General features: G+C 40.9%; 1 protein-coding gene across 1 annotated transcript; it reads left to right on the plus strand.

The window, feature by feature from the left end:
- The first annotated feature begins 8272 nt into the window (after nucleotides 1-8272).
- LOC109887019 (NLR family CARD domain-containing protein 3-like) lies at nucleotides 8273-19942 on the plus strand. Its single transcript, XM_031820560.1, has 10 exons — nucleotides 8273-8401; nucleotides 9603-9791; nucleotides 11790-11906; nucleotides 12181-12280; nucleotides 12410-12632; nucleotides 13680-15471; nucleotides 15957-16130; nucleotides 17378-17551; nucleotides 17739-17785; nucleotides 19317-19942. The coding sequence occupies exons 1-10, from the start codon at nucleotides 8355-8357 to the stop codon at nucleotides 19871-19873; spliced, it is 3420 nt and encodes a 1139-aa protein (XP_031676420.1). The 5' UTR covers nucleotides 8273-8354; the 3' UTR covers nucleotides 19874-19942.
- Nucleotides 19943-21623: the final 1681 nt, after the last annotated feature.

Raw genomic sequence — 21623 nt, forward strand, 5'->3', positions numbered from 1 at the left:
TAAAACTGCAACTTAAACCTACCTGGCCACCAACTTAAAGCTATTTGGCCACCAACTTAAAGCTACTTGGCCACCAACTTAAAGCTACTTGGCCACCAACTTAAATCTACTTGGCCACTGTTAAAACTAACTTAAAGCTACTTGGCCACTGTCAAAACTAACTTAAAGCCACTTGGCCACTGTCAAAACTAACTTAAAGCTACAGTACTAGGCCACTGTTAAAACTGTAACTTAAAGAGGGTACAGCCTCAGTGTTCACAATAAACATGTACTGGAAGTGGAACCGAATTTTCATAACATTCAAGTTTGCGCTCAGCAGACCTAAAATGTGCTCAATGCTGAATACAACTAGAGGGAACTTTTCTCATTAGTTGAATGGGAGTCAATTCCAAAATTCTGAATTGAGCACAACCCGGATTGCTACAGAAATGTATCTAAACCAAAGCAGTTTGACTTCTTAGCAATGAAGTTGCAACTGCGAGCAGCTGTAAACCTACGTGATTGGATACAAAGGTTGCGTCTCTAGATCTTGTTGCTCTGGGGAAGTAATGACATGGTTGCCATGGTGATTTAAACTAGGAGTGGTTATCTCCCAACTCTGAGGACATGTCATGTGTTACATTTCAGCCAATTGATGAAGGCAGCTAGAAGGCTGAACCCAGAAGACATTCTAAATGGACACTTATTTATATAATCCTAAAATAATTGAACTGTCTCCTTGTTCAACAGGTAGCCAATGCTATTAATGTTGTAGCAAATAGCAGGGGCAGGGAAGTGAACCCGGGTCGCTTGCGAGAAAGGCAAACACCCTACACATCGCAATAGGGTTAACCCAGATGGTGGGAAGTGGAACATGGCTCACTATACTGCCCCCTTTCGAAACTGGAAGGCACTACTTAGCCCCCTCACACGTCCAGGCCTTCTGATGGCCTCACGGCCACCATCCCCCTTCTGACATCCGTGTAGCGAACGGCGGGGCAGGGAAGTGAACCCGGGTCGCTGGCATGAAAAGCAAACACCGTACACATCATGCCGTTGGCACCAATAGGGTTAACCCACTTGGTGGGAATTGTAACGTGGCTCATATACCAAGGATTGTTATACTACAGTGGAACTGATACGATACAACGACATCTTTCATACAAAATGTGAAATGTAGAACTATAACATATGTTTTTGATTTTGATTTGCCTAATCCCAGTTAGCGTCTGTCCCAGGAGAAATAGACTGTTAGGAGTGTTTTACTTCCATTCACTATACTATAATTACACCACACATTTAATGTCTCTACACACTTCACAATAATCTCACCTCTTAGCCTGAATTCACAACCAGAACATGTTAAATCATTGAGATATTTCCCGTTCTGCTTAGAGAGCAACTTCCTGATATCTGTATCTATGTTCTAGGTACAGTTGATCTTTGGACTCTGGGTGTGTGTTGTGTATCCAACCTTTGGCTAATCTCTCGTGGACAAATTACAACACGGAAATATAATTTACCAAATTACTGAAGATTTTAGTTCCGCGTTAACCGAGATTAACCTTTGACCTACTCAGCTACCACTTATTGTCTTGACTGGTCTGTTCAGGATTCAGGATACAGACTGTGTAGCGCTCCACCACTACAGTTGGAGAACAGCTATGACTCGTTGTTGGGGGACAGAGAGACACTAAGCTACTCCACCTCTACAGTTGGAGAACAGCTATGACTCATTGTTGGGGGACAGAGAGACACTAAGCTACTCCACCACTACAGTTGCAGAACAGCTATGACTCTGTTGTTGGGGGACAGAGAGACACTAATAAGCTACTCCACCACTACAGTTGGAGAACAGCTATGACTCTGTTGTTGGGGGACAGAGAGACACGAATAAGCTACTCCACCACTACAGTTGCAGAACAGCTATGACTCTGTTGTTGGGGGACAGAGAGACACTAAGCTACTCCACCACTACAGTTGCAGAACAGCTATGACTCTGTTGTTGGGGGACAGAGAGACACTAATAAGCTACTCCACCACTACAGTTGCAGAACAGCTATGACTCTGTTGTTGGGGGACAGAGAGACACGAATAAGCTACTCCACCACTACAGTTGCAGAACAGCTATGACTCTGTTGTTGGGGGACAGAGAGACACTAATAAGCTACTCCACCACTACAGTTGCAGAACAGCTATGACTCATTGTTGGGGGACAGAGAGACACTAATAAGCTACTCCACCACTACAGTTGCAGAACAGCTATGACTCATTGTTGGGGGACAGAGAGACACTAATACGCTACTCCACCACTACAGTTGCAGAACAGCTATGACTCTGTTGTTGGGGGACAGAGAGACACTAAGCTACTCCACCACTACAGTTGCAGAACAGCTATGACTCATTGTTGGGGGACAGAGAGACACTAAGCTACTCCACCACTACAGTTGCAGAACAGCTATGACTCTGTTGTTGGGGGACAGAGAGACACTAAGCTACTCCACCACTACAGTTGCAGAACAGCTATGACTCATTGTTGGGGGACAGAGAGACACTAAGCTACTCCACCACTACAGTTTCAGAACAGCTATGACTCTGTTGTTGGGGGACAGAGAGACACTAAGCTACTCCACCACTACAGTTGCAGAACAGCTATGACTCATTGTTGGGGGGCAGAGAGAACAAGTCACTCAGCCACTCCACACAACACCTGGATGGACAATACCACGGTTATTATAATTCTATTTAGTGGGGTCATATTGTAGGGATTCCAGGCTATTATCATGGCTATTGTATTGGGCAACATGATGTTCTAACTGATGTATTCTCACCTTGGCCTTCTGGGATGGTTCAATGACAAGGCCATCATGGAAAGAGTTGTTCAGCTGTAGAGACACAACAACACAGTCATTCAGTATGTCTGGTCCTCCATCATGTTGTTCAGCTGTAGAGACACAACAGCACAGTAATTCAGTATGTCTGGTCCTCCATCATGTTGTTCAGCTGTAGAGACACAACAACACAGTAATTCTAGAGAATGGAGGGTTATGGGTAAAGATGGCGTCAGTACCTCATTAGCACAGGTGATTGACCTGATGGAAGACTCCTATGGTTCACCTGTAAGTCTAGGGAATGGAGGGTTATGGGTAAAGATGGCGTCAGTATCTCATTAGGACAGGTGATTGACCTGATGGAAGACTCCTATGGTTCACCTGTAAATCTAGAGAATGGAGGGTTATGGGTAAAGATGGCGTCAGTAACTCATTAGGACAGGTGTTTGACCTGATGGAAGACTCCTAGAAGAGATACAGGTTGCTAGCGTTTCTTTGGGATTGAATTATCCTGTTGCTACTGTATTTATCTGTTGTTTACCTCAAGTTAAGTTGATATGTCAATCATTCATTCACTTATTGACTTTATTTCAGTTGCTTGAAGAGAATATTATGACATGAAGAACGAGCTGAAGATGTTCAAGATGATTCTGAGATCAGAACTCCCACAAGGCTTTGAGAGTCAGAAGCAGGAAGTGGTGGATGCTGAAGATGAGAAGCAGGAGAGCAGTGCCAGAGAGGAAGATCACACTGCACATCCTGAGGAAAATGAACCAGAAGGAGCTTGCTGACACACTGGAGAAAAGTAAGAGCTGTCTGCCTCATGTTGAATGCTGTTTTATAACGTTTAAAAGCAGTAACTAAAGTAGCCGTGTAACTCAATGATATTGTAGCAGCCTTAACACATTTAATCCCACCAGTCAGTGAGAGAAAAACGTTTATACTTTACAGGCTCTAGAGAAGTTAAAGTTGTACTTATCAGCAAACAAGTAATATATTCTGCATTATGAAGGTGTGATTCAAAGAAGTTTCATATGATTTCTCAGAATGGTCACAACAGGGCCAGATACGACGGTTGGTTTACTGCCTCAATGTCAGGTCCCTTAATACAAGGTTTGGTTTAATGTCTCTATGTCAGGTCCCTTAATACAAGGTTTGGTTTAATGTCTCTATGTCAGGTCCCTTAATACAAGGTTTGGTTTAATGTCTCTATGTCAGGTCCCTTAATACAAGGTTTGGTTTAATGTCTCTATGTCAGGTCCCTTAATACAAGGTTTGGTTTAATGTCTCTATGTTAGGTGTGTCATAATCTCTGAGTTGGAACCCAACCAAATTTCATGCTAGATACAGTGTCTTAGCTAGCTAACTCAATTTGATCCTGTGGGCAGAGTTGGCTGGATAAAAATAAAGAATCTGCATATGGCCGTGGTTCTCTGGCTCAGGATGTTAACTAGTGGAAGCTAGCAGATTCAGCCCTGTCCCAATATACAGAACATAACCAAGTCTGTCACAAAATATTAGGTGTGTCAATTTGGAAAAAATGAATGATCCTCAACAGCTGTCTAAAACTAACCATGTGGGTTTCCCTTCTCCCCCACTCTCTCTTTCTCTCTCCTCTCCCATCTCCCTCCCCCCCCTCTCTCTCTCTCCCTGTCCTCTCTCTTCCCCCCCCCCTCTCTCTCTCTCTCTCTTTCCCTTCCTTTTCCTCCCCCTCCCTCTCTCTCTCTCTCTCTCTCTCTCTCTCTCTCTCTCTCTCTCTCTTTCCCTTCCTTTCCCTCCCCCCTCTCTCTCTCTCTCTCTCCCTCTCGCTCTCTTCCCCCCCCCCTCTCTCCCCCCCCCCTCTCCCTCTCTCTCTTCCCCCCCCCCCTCTCTCTCTCTCCCTCTCCTCTCCCATCTCCCTTCCTTTTCCTCCCCCTCTCTCCAGGTCTGTTTGTGATGTGTGGAGCTATAATCTACACGGTAATGAGTCCGGATGGGGAGGAGGATGCTGTGTTTGGCTTTGCCTACATTCTGGCCTGGGTGTCCTGCCCTCTGTGTCTGGTCAGTGGTCTCATCTACATCGTACTGAGGAAGAGGGAATGAGAGAGGGAGGGAGGCTGAGGTTAAGACCTCACACCACCACCAGGAAGAGGGAATGAGAGAGGGATGGAGGCTGAGGTTAAGACCTCACACCACCACCAGGAAGAGGGAATGAGAGAGGGAGGGAGGCTGAGGTTAAGACCTCACACCACCACCAGGAAGAGGGAATGAGAGAGGGAGGGAGGCTGAGGTTAAGACCTCACACCACCACCAGGAAGAGGGAATGAGAGAGGGAGGGAGGCTGAGGTTAAGACCTCACACCACCACCAGGAAGAGGGAATGAGAGTGGGAGGGAGGCCTCACACCACCACAGCACTGTGCCCCAATCAATTGTCCAACAATCTTTCTCTGCCCTTAACCCTGTTCTGAACACCTACAAAACAAAGGTCTTGTGGTTTGGTAAGAAAAATGCCCCTCTCCCCACAGAAAGGTGATTACTACCTCTGAGGGTTTAGAGCTTGAGGTAGTCACCTCATACAAGTACTTGGGAGTATGGCTAGACGGTACGGTGTCCTTCTCTCAGCACATATCAAAACTGCAGTCTAAAGTTAAATCTAGACTTGGTTTCCTCTCTCGTAATCGCTCCTCTTTCACCCCAGCTGCCAAACTAACCCTGATTCAGATGACCATCCTACCCATGCTAGATTACGGAGACATAATTTATAGATCAGCAGGTAAGGGTGCTCTCGAGCGACTAGATGTTTTTTACTATTCTGCCATCAGATTTGCCACCATGCTCCTTATAGGACACATCACTACACTCTATACTGCTCTGTAAACTGGTCATCTCTGTATACCCGTCGCAAGACCCACTGGTTGATGCTTATTTATAAAACCCTCTTAGGCCTCACTCCCCCCAGTCTGAGTGTCACGGTCTTCCTCCTCTTCATCTGAAGAGGAGAGGCGAGAAGGATCAGAGGACCAATATGTGGCGTGATATGTGTTCATAGTGGATTTTAATAAAGAGAACACTGAACACTATACAAAAGAGTAACAAAACAACAATAAACCAAATATGACTGTGAAGCTACAAATGAGACCTGTGCTGACACAAGCCACTAACATAGACAACCACCCACAAACAAACAGTGCAACCCAGGCTACCTAAGTATGATTCTCAATCAGAGACAACTAATGACACCTGCCTCTGATTGAGAACCATACTAGGCCGAAACATAGAAATCCCCAAATCATAGAAAATCAAACATAGACTGCCCACCCCAACTCACGCCCTGACCATACTAAATAATGACAAAACAAAGGAAATAAAGGTCAGAACGTGACACTGAGATATCTACTGCAGCCCTCATCCTCCACATACAACACCAGTTCTGCCAGTCACATTCTGTTAAAGGTCCCCAAAGCACACACATCCCTGGGTCGCTCGTCTTTTCAGTTCTCTGCAGCTAGCGACTGGAACGAGCTGCAACAAAACACTCAAACAGGACAGTTTCATCTCCATCTCCTCATTCAAAGACTCAATCGTGGACACTCTCAATGACAGTGGTGGCTGCTTTGTGTGATGTATTGTTGTCTCTACCTTCTGGCCCTTTGTGCTGTTGTCTGTGTCCAATAATGTTTGTACCCTGTTTTGTTGCTACCATGTTGTTGTCATGTTGTGTTGCTACCATGCTGTGTTGTCATGTTGTGTTGCTACCATGTTGTGTTGTCATGTTGTGTTGCTACCATGTTGTGTTGTCATGTTGTGTTGCTACCATGCTGTGTTGTCATGTTGTGTTGCTACCATGCTGTGTTGTCATGTTGTGTTGCTACCATGCTGTGTTGTCATGTTGTGTTGCTACCATGTTGTGATGTCATGTTGTGTTGCTACCATGTTGTGTTGTCATGTTGTGCTGCTACCATGCTGTGTTGTCATGTTGTGTTGCTACCATGTTGTGTTGTCATGTTGTGTTGCTACCATGCTGTGTTGTCATGTTGTGTTGCTACCATGCTGTGTTGTCATGTGGTGTTGCTACCATGTTGTGTTGTCATGTTGTGTTGCTACCATGCTGTGTTGTCATGTGGTGTTGCTACCATGCTGTGTTGTCATGTTGTGTTGCTACCATGCTGTGTTGTCATGTTGTGTTGCTACCATGCTGTGTTGTCATGTGGTGTTGCTACCATGTTGTGTTGTCATGTTGTGTTGCTACCATGTTGTGTTGTCATGTTGTGTTGCTACCATGCTGTGTTGTCATGTGGTGATGCTACCATGTTGTGTTGTCATGTTGTGTTGCTACCATGCTGTGTTGTCATGTTGTGTTGCTACCATGCTGTGTTGTCATGTGGTTGCTGCCATGCTATGTTGTTGTCTTAGTTCTTACTTCATGTAGTGTTGCGGTGTCTCTCTTGTCGTGATGTGTGTTTTGTCCTATATATATATATATTTATTTACATGTTGAATCCCAGACACTATCCCCCAGGAGGCCTTTTGGTAGGCCGTCATTGTAAATAAGAATTTGTTCTTAACTGACTTGTTAAATAAAGGTTAAATACAATGTAAATAAAAGAAGTACACTTCAATGCTTCTTAATGAGGTTTACCTTCTGAATTGATTGAAATTTAAATGGAATTGACCACAACCATGTTGTGCCCACTGACCACCTGAGGAGCCTGCTAAGGGGAGGATGAATGGCTCACAATCAGGGCTGGAATGAAGTGAATGGAATTCTATGTGTTTGATGCATTTGATACCATTCTATTAATTTTATTCTAGACATTATTATGAGCCTGTCCTCCATGCCACCAGCCACCACTGCTGACCACAGACCAGACAGTCTAACTGGCCACCCACAGATACATTAGTCTGGTCCCAGATCTGTGTGTGTTTTTGCCAACTTTAGATATACATTGAATGACAATGACAATCAGAAGAGTTGGTTTGAACAGATCTGAATCAGGACACTAAGAGTTGGTTTGAACAGATCTGAATCAGGACACTAAGAGTTGGTTTGAACAGATCTGAATCAGGATACTAAGAGTTGGTTTGAACAGATCTGAATCAGGACACTAAGAGTTGGTTTGAACAGATCTGAATCAGGATACTAAGAGTTGGTTTGAACAGATCTGAATCAGGACACTAATAGTTGGTTTGAACAGATCTGAATCAGGACACTAATAGTTGGTTTGAGGGTGTCAAGAGTGTCAATATATATATATATATATATAATATTGTGACCCCACTGTATACTTCAAAGTTGGAGATATGTTGAAACTGGATCCATCATAATGATTCTACATGTTATAATATGCCATGGCCTTTACTGGCCAAAGGTTAAACTGCTGCTATGTTTATGATATATTATGGCATTGAGTCACTAGACTTTGACCAGATATTACTGTACATAGAGCATAGATACAGAGCCACTTGTCATCAGGAAGGTGCTCTCTCAACAGAACGGATAATATCTTCCCAGGGATTATTGTAAAGTGTGTAGGGACATTAATGGTGTTATTTCAGTATAGTGAATGACAGTTAAACACTCAGATCTAACAGTCCATTTCACCTGGGACAGGTACGTGACACTCATATCTAACAGTCCATTTCACCTGGGACAGGTACGTGACACTCATATCTAACAGTCCATTTCACCTGGGACAGGTACGTGACACTCATATCTAACAGTCCATTTCACCTGGAACAGGTACGTGACACTCAGATCTAACAGTCCATTTCACCTGGGACAGGTACGTGACACTCAGATCTAACAGTCCATTTCACCTGGGACAGGTACGTGACACTCAGATCTAACAGTCCATTTCACCTGGGACAGGTACGTGACACTCAGATCTAACAGTCCATTTCACCTGGGACAGGTACGTGACACTCATATCTAACAGTCCATTTCACCTGGGACAGGTACGTGACACTCAGATCTAACAGTCCATTTCACCTGGGACAGGTACGTGACACTCAGATCTAACAGTCCATTTCACCTGGGACAGGTACGTGACAGTTCAATCATACAAAATGGTGCTAACTGGGGCGTAGGCAAATCAAATTCAAAAACATATTGTTCATATATCGTATTGTAGGATTCGTATATCTGGTTATTTTACAATTTGTAAAAATGCTAATTATCATAGTTCTAAAATCGTCTTTCAGAATATCAAAACATTTGTTATTTTTAAAAATTAGAATGAGCTCCTGCTTCTTGTGTAATTTGGTATTAGACCACAAATACTTTTCTTAACATTGTTATTGTGAATTAAATTCAATATCTGTTGAACAAAGCAACACACTAGAATGAGTGAAATGATTAACAGAGAAAGTGAGACATTATTATCAATAGTTTCTCTACATGGAGAAGAGGTGAAACATATCAGTCACCACTACATGTTCATGTGATGCATTGAATCACCTGACTGTTTGGATGTGTCTGTTAGGAAATGTTTAATGTCTAAGAGATAATGAATACAATAGAACAATTGACATTCCATAATTATTTGTCAGTGTGTTAACCACAACCAACATGTTGGATCTCTGTTTAGGGGTCAGTGTGTTAACCACAACCAACATGTTGGATCTCTGTTTAGTTGTCACTGTGTTAACCACAACCAACATGTTGGATCTCTGTTTAGTTGTCACTGTGTTAACCACAACCAGCATGTTGGATCTCTGTTTAGTTGTCACTGTGTTAACCACAACCAACATGTTGGATCTCTGTTTAGTTGTCACTGTGTTAACCACAACCAACATGTTGGATCTCTGTTTAGGGGTCAGTGCTCTGAAATGAGTCTCTCTGGGGAGAAAGAGGAGGGGGTCCCTGCCTCTAAAATGAGACTCTCTGGGGAGAAAGAGGAGGGGGTCCCTGCCTCTAAAATGAGACACTCTGGGGAGAGAGAGGAGGGGGTCCCTGCCTCTAAAATTAGACTCTCTGGGGGACATGACACCAAAGCCAAGAGGTGAGATGACAGTGTCGTTTAAGAACTTTATTTCTAAATCATTAAATCCCCCCCAAATGTCACATAAAAAAAAATAATCATCAGAAATGATTGCTTATAGGTACCTTCATGTGTCTGTAACATTTTTAGCTAAGAATAGAATTTACAGGGAAATAGGAATGGAGGAAAAGTCACAATATTAGTTTAAAATGATCTTTAGAAATAGCAGTGCTGGGGATTTGGAAAGACATAGTCAGTCAATCAACAATAGAATAATACTCGTTTGACAAATCTGTATCTTTAACTGCCAGTCTGTGGATACTATGAGACTAGAAAGGTTCAAATCTATGTAAGACTCACAACACAGTTGAATAATATATGTCAGGTGGAAATCAAGAGGATGTTCTACAGAGACAGGTGGACTGGGCTGAGAGGAGCAGAGGGGTGGGATTAAAATAGCTCATGATGCGTAATAGTCATTACTGTAAACATTATAGATGTTATTACTGTAAACATTATAGATGTTATTACTGTAAACATTATAGATGTTATTACTGTAAACATTATAGATGTCATTACTGTAAACATTATAGATGTCATTACTGTAAACATTATAGATGGCATTACTGTAAACATTATAGATGTCATTACTGTAAACATTATAGATGTCATTACTGTAAACATTATATATGTCATTACTGTAAACATTATAGATGTCATACTGTAAACATTATAGATGTTATTACTGTAAACATTATAGATGTCATTACTGTAAACATTATAGATGTCATTACTGTAAACATTATAGATGTTATTACTGTAAACATTATAGATGTCATTACTGTAAACATTATAGATGTCATTACTGTTAACATTATAGATGTCATTACTGTAAACATTATAGATGTCATTACTGTAAACATTATAGATGTTATTACTGAAAACGTTATAGATGTCATTACTGTAAACATTATAGATGCCATTACTGTAAACATTATAGATGTCTTTACTGTAAACATTATAGATGTTATTACTGTAATCATTATAGATGTCATTACTGTAATCATTATAGATGTCATTACTGTAAACATTTTAGATGTCATTACTGTAAACATTATAGATGTTATTACTGTAAACATTGTAGATGTTATTACTGAAAACGTTATAGATGTTATTACTGTAAACATTATAGATGTTATTACTGTAAACATTATAGATGTCATTACTGTAAACATTATAGATGTCATTACTGTAAACATTATAGATGTCATTACTGTAAACATTATAGATGTTATTACTGTAAACATTATATATGTCATTACTGTAAACATTATATATGTCATTACTGTAAACATTTTAGATAGTTATTAGTTATTTATTTACATTTGACTGCGTTAAACCTGGCAGTGCTATTTGTTTCTCTGAGAGTGAGGCAGATATATATTATTACTGTGTAAAACCTAGCAGTACTACTGATTTCTCTGAGAGTGAGGCAGATATATATTATTACTGTGTATAACCTAGCAGTACTACTGATTTCTCTGAGACTGAGGCAGATATATATTATTACTGTGTAAACCCTAGCAGTGCTACTTATTTCGCTGAGAGTGAGTCAGATATATATTATTACTGTGTAAAACCTAGCAGTACTATTTATTTCTCTGAGACTGAGTCAGATATATATTATTACTGTGTAAAACCTAGCAGTGCTATTTATTTCTCTGAGACTGAGGCAGATATCTCGATTTTAACAACAAAAATAACATGAATATTTGTCTCTCTGAAATGAAACCATCAAGTGATAGATTTTAAACAAACACATGTCTGTCAGACCAACCCCATAAATAGACAGTGATAAAACACACCTTTCATAATTTCATTAAACAATAACAGCTAATTTACCAACATTTCTGAAAATGGATATATAGCGTTTTGGAATGAAACTCTTCTTACAGTATGATTCCCCATCTGAGCTCAGAGTAGATGAGAGATGGAATGTTTGTCTCTGTTGTGTTGAAGACCAATCAAGCAGGAGAGACCAGCCTCCCCTGTGCCCAGCGGTCTGTCCATGAAGAGTAACCGGTCTATGGGTACGCCTATAAAGTTTAGAGAGGGAGACTTTTCTCTGAAACAAAGGTAAGAAAAACGCATGGGTCAGTGAGTTAAACAACACTGTCTCTAGTCATTTGTCCTCTCCAATTTTCCCATTTATTTTTGTTGTTTTCATAATCCATAGGCTAATCATTTTCTTCCTTTTTCATGTAAACACAACATTCCCTCCCTGAGTGTGTGTGTGTGTGTGTGTGTGTGTGTGTGTGTGTGTGTGTGTGTGTGTGTGTGTGTGTGTGTGTGTATATATATATATATATATATATATATATACATGGCTATATATATATATACTCCTCAGATGTTTTGTCCCCAGAAACCAACAGAAGAGATCAGAGTCAGACATTCTCAGTGGTCAGTCTTCCCAGAGTCATCAAACAGACCTGGCCTCTATATTCAGTGTATGTGGTCCTGTTATGTACATTTGTTTTTGTTTACCTCAAGTAAAGTTGATCTGTCAATCATTCATTAATGTGTTCATGAGAAAGCATTTCTTCTCTTGCTTAAATTATTTACTTTATTTATTTCAGTTGCTTGAAGAGAATATTATGACATTTATGAAGAACGAGCTGAAGAGGTACAAGAGGATTCTTAGTCCAGAACTCCCACAAGGCTTTGAGAGTCAGAAGCAGGAAGTGGTGGATGCTGAAGATGAGAAGCAGGAGAGCAGTGCCAGAGAGGGGGCTCTGAAGATCACACTGCACGTCCTGAGGAAAATGAACCAGAAGGAGCTTGCTGACACACTGGAGAAAAGTAAGAGCTGTCTACCTCATGTTGAATGCTGTTTTACAACAAACATTTAAAAGTTGTAGCTCAAATACAGCCAAAATAGCTTTGTAACTCAATGATATTGTAGAAGCCTTAATACAACACTTAGTGACCTCATCAAGTAGCAGCAGCGATGTGTTGTGGTGATTAATTTAGACAGAGAGATGAGGAGAGAGAGAGAGAGAGAGAGAGAGAGAGAGAGAGAGAGAGAGAGAGAGAGAGAGAGAGAGAGAGAGAGAACATGAAAACGTTGGTAAGTAGCTGTCAAATCCTCATCAATAAGACTCTTCCCCCCCACCCCCCACACCCCCTTGACTCTTAGTTCCCATATCCTGGGTCCAAACTTGTTGCATATATGCGTCACGTTCTGACCTTAGTTCCTTTGTTATGTCTTTGTGTTAGTTTGGTCAGAGGCGTGAGTTGGGGTGGGTAGTCTATGTTCTTTATTATGTCTTTGTGTTAGTTTGGTCAGGGTGTGAGTTGGGGTGGGTAGTCTATGTTCTTTATTATGTCTTTGTGTTAGTTTGGTTAGGGCGTGAGTTGGGGTGGGTAGTCTATGTTCCGTTTTCTATGTAGTATTTATGTGTTTGGCCTGGTATGGTTCTCAATCAGAGGCAGGTGTCGTTAGTTGTCTCTGATTGAGAATCATACCTTTCCTTTTGTGTTTCGTGTTTATTTTCCGTGTTAGTTTCCACACGGAACTGTTTAGTTTTTTTTTTTCACGTTGTCGTTTATTGTTTTGTTCTTATTAAAAGCCAAGATGAACGCTTACCACGCTGCGTATTGGTCCGATCCTTGCTACTCCTCCTCAGAAGAGGAAGAGGAAAGTTGTTACACAACATTAATGATACCATCAATAATAATAATAATAATATAATCAGTCACTCCAGTGTGTAATGCATTATGAAATCATTTACACATTTATACGGGCAGTTAAGAGAATAATGTTTTATAATGTACACCTTATAACACAGTCCAACAGTATTAAAACAGACGTAACATTAATATCCTCTGTGTTATTTCTTCATTCAGATGAGCTTGCTGTGATTTGCCAACGTGAACTCAAATCTAATCTAAAGAAGAAGTTTCAATGTGTATTTGAGGGGATCGCTAAACAAGGAAACCCAACACTTCTCAATAAGATCTACACAGAGCTCTACATCACAGAGGGTGGAACAGGAGAGGTCAATAATGAACATGAGCTGAGACAGATTGAGACAACAACCATGAAACAAGCAAGACCAGAGACTGCAATCAAATGTAACGACATCTTCACACCCTTTACTGGACAAGACAAACTTATCAGAACTGTGCTGACAAAGGGAGTCGCTGGCATTGGAAAAACAGTCTCTGTGCAGAAGTTCATTCTGGACTGGGCTGAAGGTAAAGCAAATCAGGATGTCCAATTTGTATTTTCATTCCCTTTTCGGGAGCTGAATTTGATGAAAGAGGACAAACACACTTTGATTGAACTTCTCAATCACTTTTCAATGGAAACCAAAGAATCAAGAATTTCCAACTACGACAAGTACAAAGTTCTGTTCATAGTTGATGGTCTGGATGAGTGCCGACTGCCCCTAGACTTCCAGAAGAACAAGATCTGTTGTGACGTCACAAAGTCAACCTCAGTGGATGTTCTGCTGACAAATCTCATCAAGGGAAACCTGCTTCCCTCTGCTCTCCTCTGGATAACTACCCGACCTGCAGCAGCCAATAAGATCCCTTCAGAGTGTGTTGACCAGGTGACAGAGGTACGAGGGTTCAATGACCCACAGAAGGAGGAGTACTTCAGGAAGAGATTCAGTGATGAGGACCTGGCCAGCAGAATCATCTCACACATAAAGACATCAAGGAGCCTCCACATCATGTGCCACATTCCAGTCTTCTGTTGGATTTCTGCAACAGTCCTTGAACACATACTGAAACATAAGAGAGAAGAGGTGCCAAAGACTCTGACTGAGATGTACACACACCTTGTGGTGTTTCATACCAAACAGAATAATGAAAAGTATCTTGGGAAAGAAGAGACAGGTCCAGACTGGAATAAAGAGAGCATTCTGTCACTGGGAAAACTGGCTTTTCAACAGCTTGTCAAGGGCAATCTGATTTTCTATGAAGAAGACCTGAAAGAGGCTGGCATTGATGTCAATGAAGCCTCAGTGTACTCAGGATTGTGCACACAGCTCTTTAAAGAGGAATGTGGGCTGTACCAGGACAATGTGTACTGCTTCGTGCATCTGAGCATTCAGGAGTTTCTGGCTGCTGTATATGTGTTCCTCTCATTCATCAACAACAATGAGAATCTAATGTGCAAACCTCAATCAACGTCCAGTAACTTTTTTGCGCTGGTCAGAGACAAGCCTGAAGTTACTTTCTACAAGAGTGCTGTGGATGAAGCCTTACAAAGTGAGACGGGAAACCTGGACCTTTTCCTCCGCTTCCTTCTGGGCCTCTCACTGGAGTCCAATCAGAAGCACTTACGAGGTCTACTGACAACGAAAAGAAGCAGCTCACAGAGCCATGAAGAAACAGTCAAGTACATCAAGGAGAAGATCAGGGAGAATCCCTCTCCAGAGAGGTGCATCAATCTGTTCCACTGTCTGAATGAACTGAATGACCATTCTCTAGTGGAGGAGATCCAAAGATACCTGAGATCAGGAAGTCTGTCAGAAGCCAAACGTTCACCTGCACAGTGGTCAGCTCTGGTCTTTGTGTTGCTGACTTCAGAAAAGGAGCTGGAAGTGTTTGACCTGAAGAAATACTCCAGATCAGAGGAAGGTCTTCTGAGGCTGCTGCCTGTGCTCAAATCCTCCAGAGCTGCTCTGTGAGTACATAAAATGACATTTAAGTACTAATCATCAGGAAGAAATATTCACTTTAGAGAAAAATATGAATTGTTGAAAAACATATTTACTCAGTGCATTGCTGTTCACATTAGTATAACAATTGTAGTATCTGGGATCTACATCTGTTTATATTAGTTACTGTGCTGTTACTAAGCAGTAATGCATTACGGCAGTGTTACGTTACTTACACCTAATAGGAAATGCACATGCACACTGGGGTGCCGGGAACTGTAGAGCACGAGGGGTTTTGACTAAACGAAAACTAACTGTACTCCCGTCTCCTGCTTGGTCATTTCTCCACAACAGAAATATTACAACAATGTGACCATACATTTCTAGGAGATTAAAGATGAATCTATATGTTGTTTGGGAGAATAAACCAAAAGCATCTGCCATTGTCCTTCTACACTACTGGTGTTAAATGAACAGTGTGTTTGTGAAATCATGATGATCTCTTTATCAGGCTGTCAGGCTGTGGAGTCACGGACAAAGGCTGTGCTTCTCTGGTCTCAGCTCTGAAGTCAAACCCCTCACACCTGAGAGAGCTGGATCTTAGTAACAATGACCTGAAGGATTCAGGAGTGAAGCTGCTCTCTGCTGGACTGGGGAATCCCCACTGTAAACTGGAGACTCTGAGGTCAGTATTCCTGTAGTTGGTCAACAAGTGATAACTGTTCACCAGATCCACATGTGTTTACCAGGCACACATAGTCCACATCATATGTGTGTTTACAGTGAAGTTTACAGGTTTAAATTTGCTGCTATGCTCCAGTATTTTGGATTTTAGAAAAAGGTTTCATATTAGGTGACAGTATAGAATGTCACCTTTAATTAGAGGTTAATGGTGAGAGGTTAGAATGTCACCTTTAATTAGAGGTTAATGGTGAGAGGTTAGAATGTCACCTTTAATTAGAGGTTAATGGTGAGAGGTTAGAATGTCACCTTTAATTAGAGGTTAATGGTGAGAGGTTAGTATGTCACCTTTAATTAGAGGTTAATGGTGAGAGGTTAGTATGTCACCTTTAATTAGAGGTTAATGGTGAGAGGTTAGAATGTCACCTTTAATTAGAGGTTAATGGTGAGAGGTTAGAATGTCACCTTTAATTAGAGGTTAATGGTGAGAGGTTAGAATGTCACCTTTAATTAGAGGTTAATGGTGAGAGGTTAGTATGTTTGGTTGTAGCCTCTGTAACTCTCACTCTTTATTATTAGTGATTCATTCATGATCTTTTCTTAATCATGGCAGTGACAAGCTTGATGTAGTCATTGTCACGAAGGAATATGAGTCCAAATACTAATCTTTTGACTACTTTAATAAACTATAAGTTAATTGGCCAGAATACTTATGACTTCTTCAGATAGGGGGACTAGATACATGAATTGCTTTTCATTTTCTAAACGTGAAACAGACATGTATAAAAGAATACCCTGAAATTGAAGAAGACATTATATACTGTCACTTTAAATAAAACATTTGATCTCAAATCCAAAAATGCTGGAGTGCTGGAGGCACATTTAAAATGTTAGCTTCACTGTCAATATATATATGGTGTGGACTGTGTACTCAGTACAATCTAAATCTGATACCTCACTGTCTGTCTTTTGACTGATACTGCTTTTAAACTGGTCTGGTCAGTCTACTGGTCAGTCTACTGGTTCAGTCTACTGGTTCAGTCTACTCAAATATTTGGACTTTATATTTTTCTCTCTACAAGCCATACTTTGATTTTTTGAAATTTCAAAAAATGATATACATTAATTTACGAATAGATATGAAAGGTTGCTGGACATTGATATATCTGAATATATTGAAGAAATATACTGCCACTATTTTCACCACTAAAGAATAGCAGTGTGGTTTTAATATGATTTGACTCTTTGCAGGCTGTCAGGCTGTCTAGTCACAGAGGAAGGCTGTGCTTCTCTGGTCTCAGCTCTGAAGTTAAACCCCTCACACCTGAGAGAGCTGGACCTGAGCTACAATCACCCAGGAGACTCAGGAGTCAGACTGCTTTCTGCTGGACTGGAGGATCCACACTGCAGACTGGAGAAACTCAAGTATGTAGAGGGTTTATGTCAATGTTCATATCAGGCATGTTTGAGTTACCAGGCTAGTCAAGACAAACATTCTTACCACCACTTGGACAAAGTTATATGCTGTGTGTGTGTGTGTGTGTGTGTGTATGTGTGTGTGTGTTCACGTGTATCACTCAATGACTGTCTGTTCTCCTGCTTACCGCTACAGTGTGGAACATGGTGGAGAGTACGCAATGAAACCTGGCCTTAGAAAATGTGAGTGTTGACTACTGTGAAGAATATGACTAAGAATAAGTCTTAATTCAAGTTAAGTCAAAGACCACCATCATTACTTACTTTGTCATATTACATACAATCTGTAGTTCTACAGAAGCAGAAATCAGGGACACCAAAGTTTAGAAAGAGTAGCTTTGGCAGTGTGTGTGTATGTGTGTGGTGTGTTTGTGTTACGCTAGAAATGTGTGTTTATGCATGCATACAGATGTGTGTGTGTTCAGGATGTGTGTGTGTGTTCAGGATGTGTGTGTGTGTGTTTGTGTGTGTGTATGTAATCAATGTGAATAAGTGTGTTTTATATTACCATACATTATAACATATGACCATTCAACAAGTCTCAAGTTACCTTAACTTCTCCTTTTGATACCTAGAAACATCTACATCCTTTTGATACCTAGAAACATCTACATCCTTTTGATACCTAAAAACATCTACATCCTTTTGATACCTAGACACATCTACATCCTTTTGCTACCTAGAAACATCTACATCCTTTTGATACCTAGAAACATCTACATCCTTTTGATACCTAGAAACATCTACATCCTTTTGATACCTAGAAACATCTACATCCTTTTGATACCTAGAAACATCTACATCCTTTTGATACCTAGAAACATCTACATTAAATTGATTAGTGATTTTTTTTCTTCTTTTTATTTCACCTTTATTTAAAGTTATTATTTATTATTATTATTATTATTATTCAATATCAAAATTGGCATCATTTGTATTTCTTATTCCACCTTTATTTAACCAGGTCGGCCAGTTGAGAACATGTTCTCATTTACAACTGCGACCTGGCCAAGATAAAGCAAAGCAGTGTGAGACACAAACAACACAGAGTTACACATAAACAAACGTACAGTCAATAACACAAAGGAAAAGAAAAATAGAAAGATCTATGTACAGTGAGTGTAAATGTAGAAGAGTAGGGAGGTTAGGCAATAAATAGGCCCTAGAGTTGAAAATAATTACAACTTAGCATTAATACTGGAGTGATAGATGTGCAGATGATGATGTGCAAGGAGAGATACTGGGGTGAAAAGGAACAAGAGGGTAAGTAATAATATGGGTGATGAGGTAGTCGGGTGTGATATTTACAGATATTTACAACTGTGCAGGTACAGTGATCGGTAAGCTGTTCTGACAGCTGATGCTTAAAGTTAGTGAGGGAGATATAAGACTCCAGCGTCAAAGATTTTAGCAATTCGTTCCAGTCATTGGCAGCAGAGAACTGGAAGGAAAGGCGGCCAGAGGAAGTGTTGGCTTTGGGGATGACCAGAGAAATATACCTGCTGGAGCGCGTGCTACGGGTGGGTGTTACTTTGGTGACCAGTGAGCTGAGATAAGGCCAGGCTTTACCTAGCAAAGACTTATAAATGCCAGTGGGTTTGGCGACGGATATGTAGTGAGGGCCAGCCAACGAGAGCATTCAGGTCGCCAGGGAGTTAACATTCTAATGTGAATGATGATGATTTCTAACATTGTGTCTGGTTTCATCCACCAGATGCCTGTGATCCCACACTGGACCCAAACACAGCACACAGACTCCTCTCTCTGACTAAGGATAACAGAAAGGTGACACGTAGCAGGGAGACACAACCGTATCCTGATCACCAGGAGAGATTTGAGGTCTGGCAGCAAGTGCTGTGTAGAGAGGGTCTGACTGGGCGCTGTTACTGGGAGGTAGAGGGGAGTGGGGGATTGGCTGACATTGGAGTGACATATAAAGGAATCAGCAGGAGAGGAAGGGGTAATGACTGTGTTATTGGATCCAATGACAAGTCCTGGAGTCTGTTCTTTTCTGACAAAAGATACAATGCCAGGCACAATAATGCTCACATTACCTTAGACGTCCCCCCCTCCAGCTCCCACAGAGTAGGAGTGTATCTGGACTGGCCAGCTGGTACTCTGTCCTTCTACAGAGTCTCCTCTGACACACTGACCCACCTGCACACATTCTACACCACATTCACTGAGCCCCTCTATCCAGGGTTTAAGGTTAATGATGTTGACTCCTCAGTGTCCCTGTGTCAGGTGTTCATGGGGCCCAAAAAAACATGATGTTTCACTCTAATCATGTGTTTTATGTTTGATCACAATATGACATTTAAATACATGGATTAACACACACACAAGTTTGGACCAGTTTATTCCTGGAAATAATAACCATGGTAACTCTGTGTCAATGGACACACACACCCACACACTGGACACACAATAACACACACTGGACAAACTGGACACACAATAACACACACTGGACAAACTGGACACACAATAACACACACTGGACAAACTGGACACACAATAACACACACTGGACAAACTGGACACACAATAACACACACTGGACAAACTGGACACACAATAACACACACTGGACAAACTGGACACACAATAACACACACTGGACAAACTGGACACACAATAACACACACTGGACAAACTGGACACACAATAACACACACTGGACAAACTGGACACACAATAACACACACTGGACAAACTAAACTGGACACACAATAACACACACTGGACAAACTGGACACACAATAACACACACTGGACAAACTGGACACACAATAACACACACTGGACAAACTGGACACACAATAACACACACTGGACAAACTGGACACACAATAACACACACTGGACAAACTGGACACACAATAACACACACTGGACAAACTGGACACACAATAACACACACTGGACAAACTGGACACACAATAACACACACTGGACAAACTGGACACACAATAACACACACTGGACAAACTGGACACACAATAACACACACTGGACATATATAGATATAACAGAAGGTAATAGAACCAGGACACTTTGTCACAAGATATAACAGAAGGTAATAGAACCAGGACACTTTGTCACAAGATATAACAGAAGGTAATAGAACCAGGACACTTTGTCACAAGATATAACAGAAGGTAATAGAACCAGGACACTTTGTCACAAGATATAACAGAAGGTAATAGAACCAGGACACTTTGTCACAAGATATAACAGAAGGTAATAGAACCAGGACACTTTGTCACAAGATATAACAGAAGGTAATAGAACCAGGACACTTTGTCACAAGATATAACAGAAGGTAATAGAACCAGGACACTTTGTCACAAGATATAACAGAAGCTAATAGAACCAGGACACTTTGTCACAAGATATAACAGAAGCTAATAGAACCAGGACACTTTGTCACAAGATATAACAGAAGCTAATAGAACCAGGACACTTTGTCACAAGATATAACAGAAGCTAATAGAACCAGGACACTTTGTCACAAGATATAACAGAAGCGAATAGAACCAGGACACTTTGTCACAAGATATAACAGAAGCTAATAGAACCAGGACACTTTGTCACAAGATATAACAGAAGCTAATAGAACCAGGACACTTTGTCACAAGATATAACAGAAGGTAATAGAACCAGGACACTTTGTCACAAGATATAACAGAAGCGAATAGAACCAGGACACTTTGTCACAAGATATAACAGAAGGTAATAGAACCAGGACACTTTGTCACAAGATATAACAGAAGGTAATAGAACCAGGACACTTTGTCACAAGATATAATAGAAGGTAATAGAACCAGGACACTTTGTCACAAGATATAACAGAAGGTAATAGAACCAGGACACTTTGTCACAAGATATAACAGAAGCGAATAGAACCAGGACACTTTGTCACAAGATATAACAGAAGGTAATAGAACCAGGACACTTTGTCACAAGATATAACAGAAGATAATAGAACCAGGACACTTTGTCACAAGATATAACAGAA

The sequence above is a fragment of the Oncorhynchus kisutch genome, unplaced genomic scaffold (genome assembly GCF_002021735.2).
Source record: "Oncorhynchus kisutch isolate 150728-3 unplaced genomic scaffold, Okis_V2 scaffold3489, whole genome shotgun sequence".
Lineage (NCBI taxonomy): Eukaryota > Metazoa > Chordata > Actinopteri > Salmoniformes > Salmonidae > Oncorhynchus > Oncorhynchus kisutch.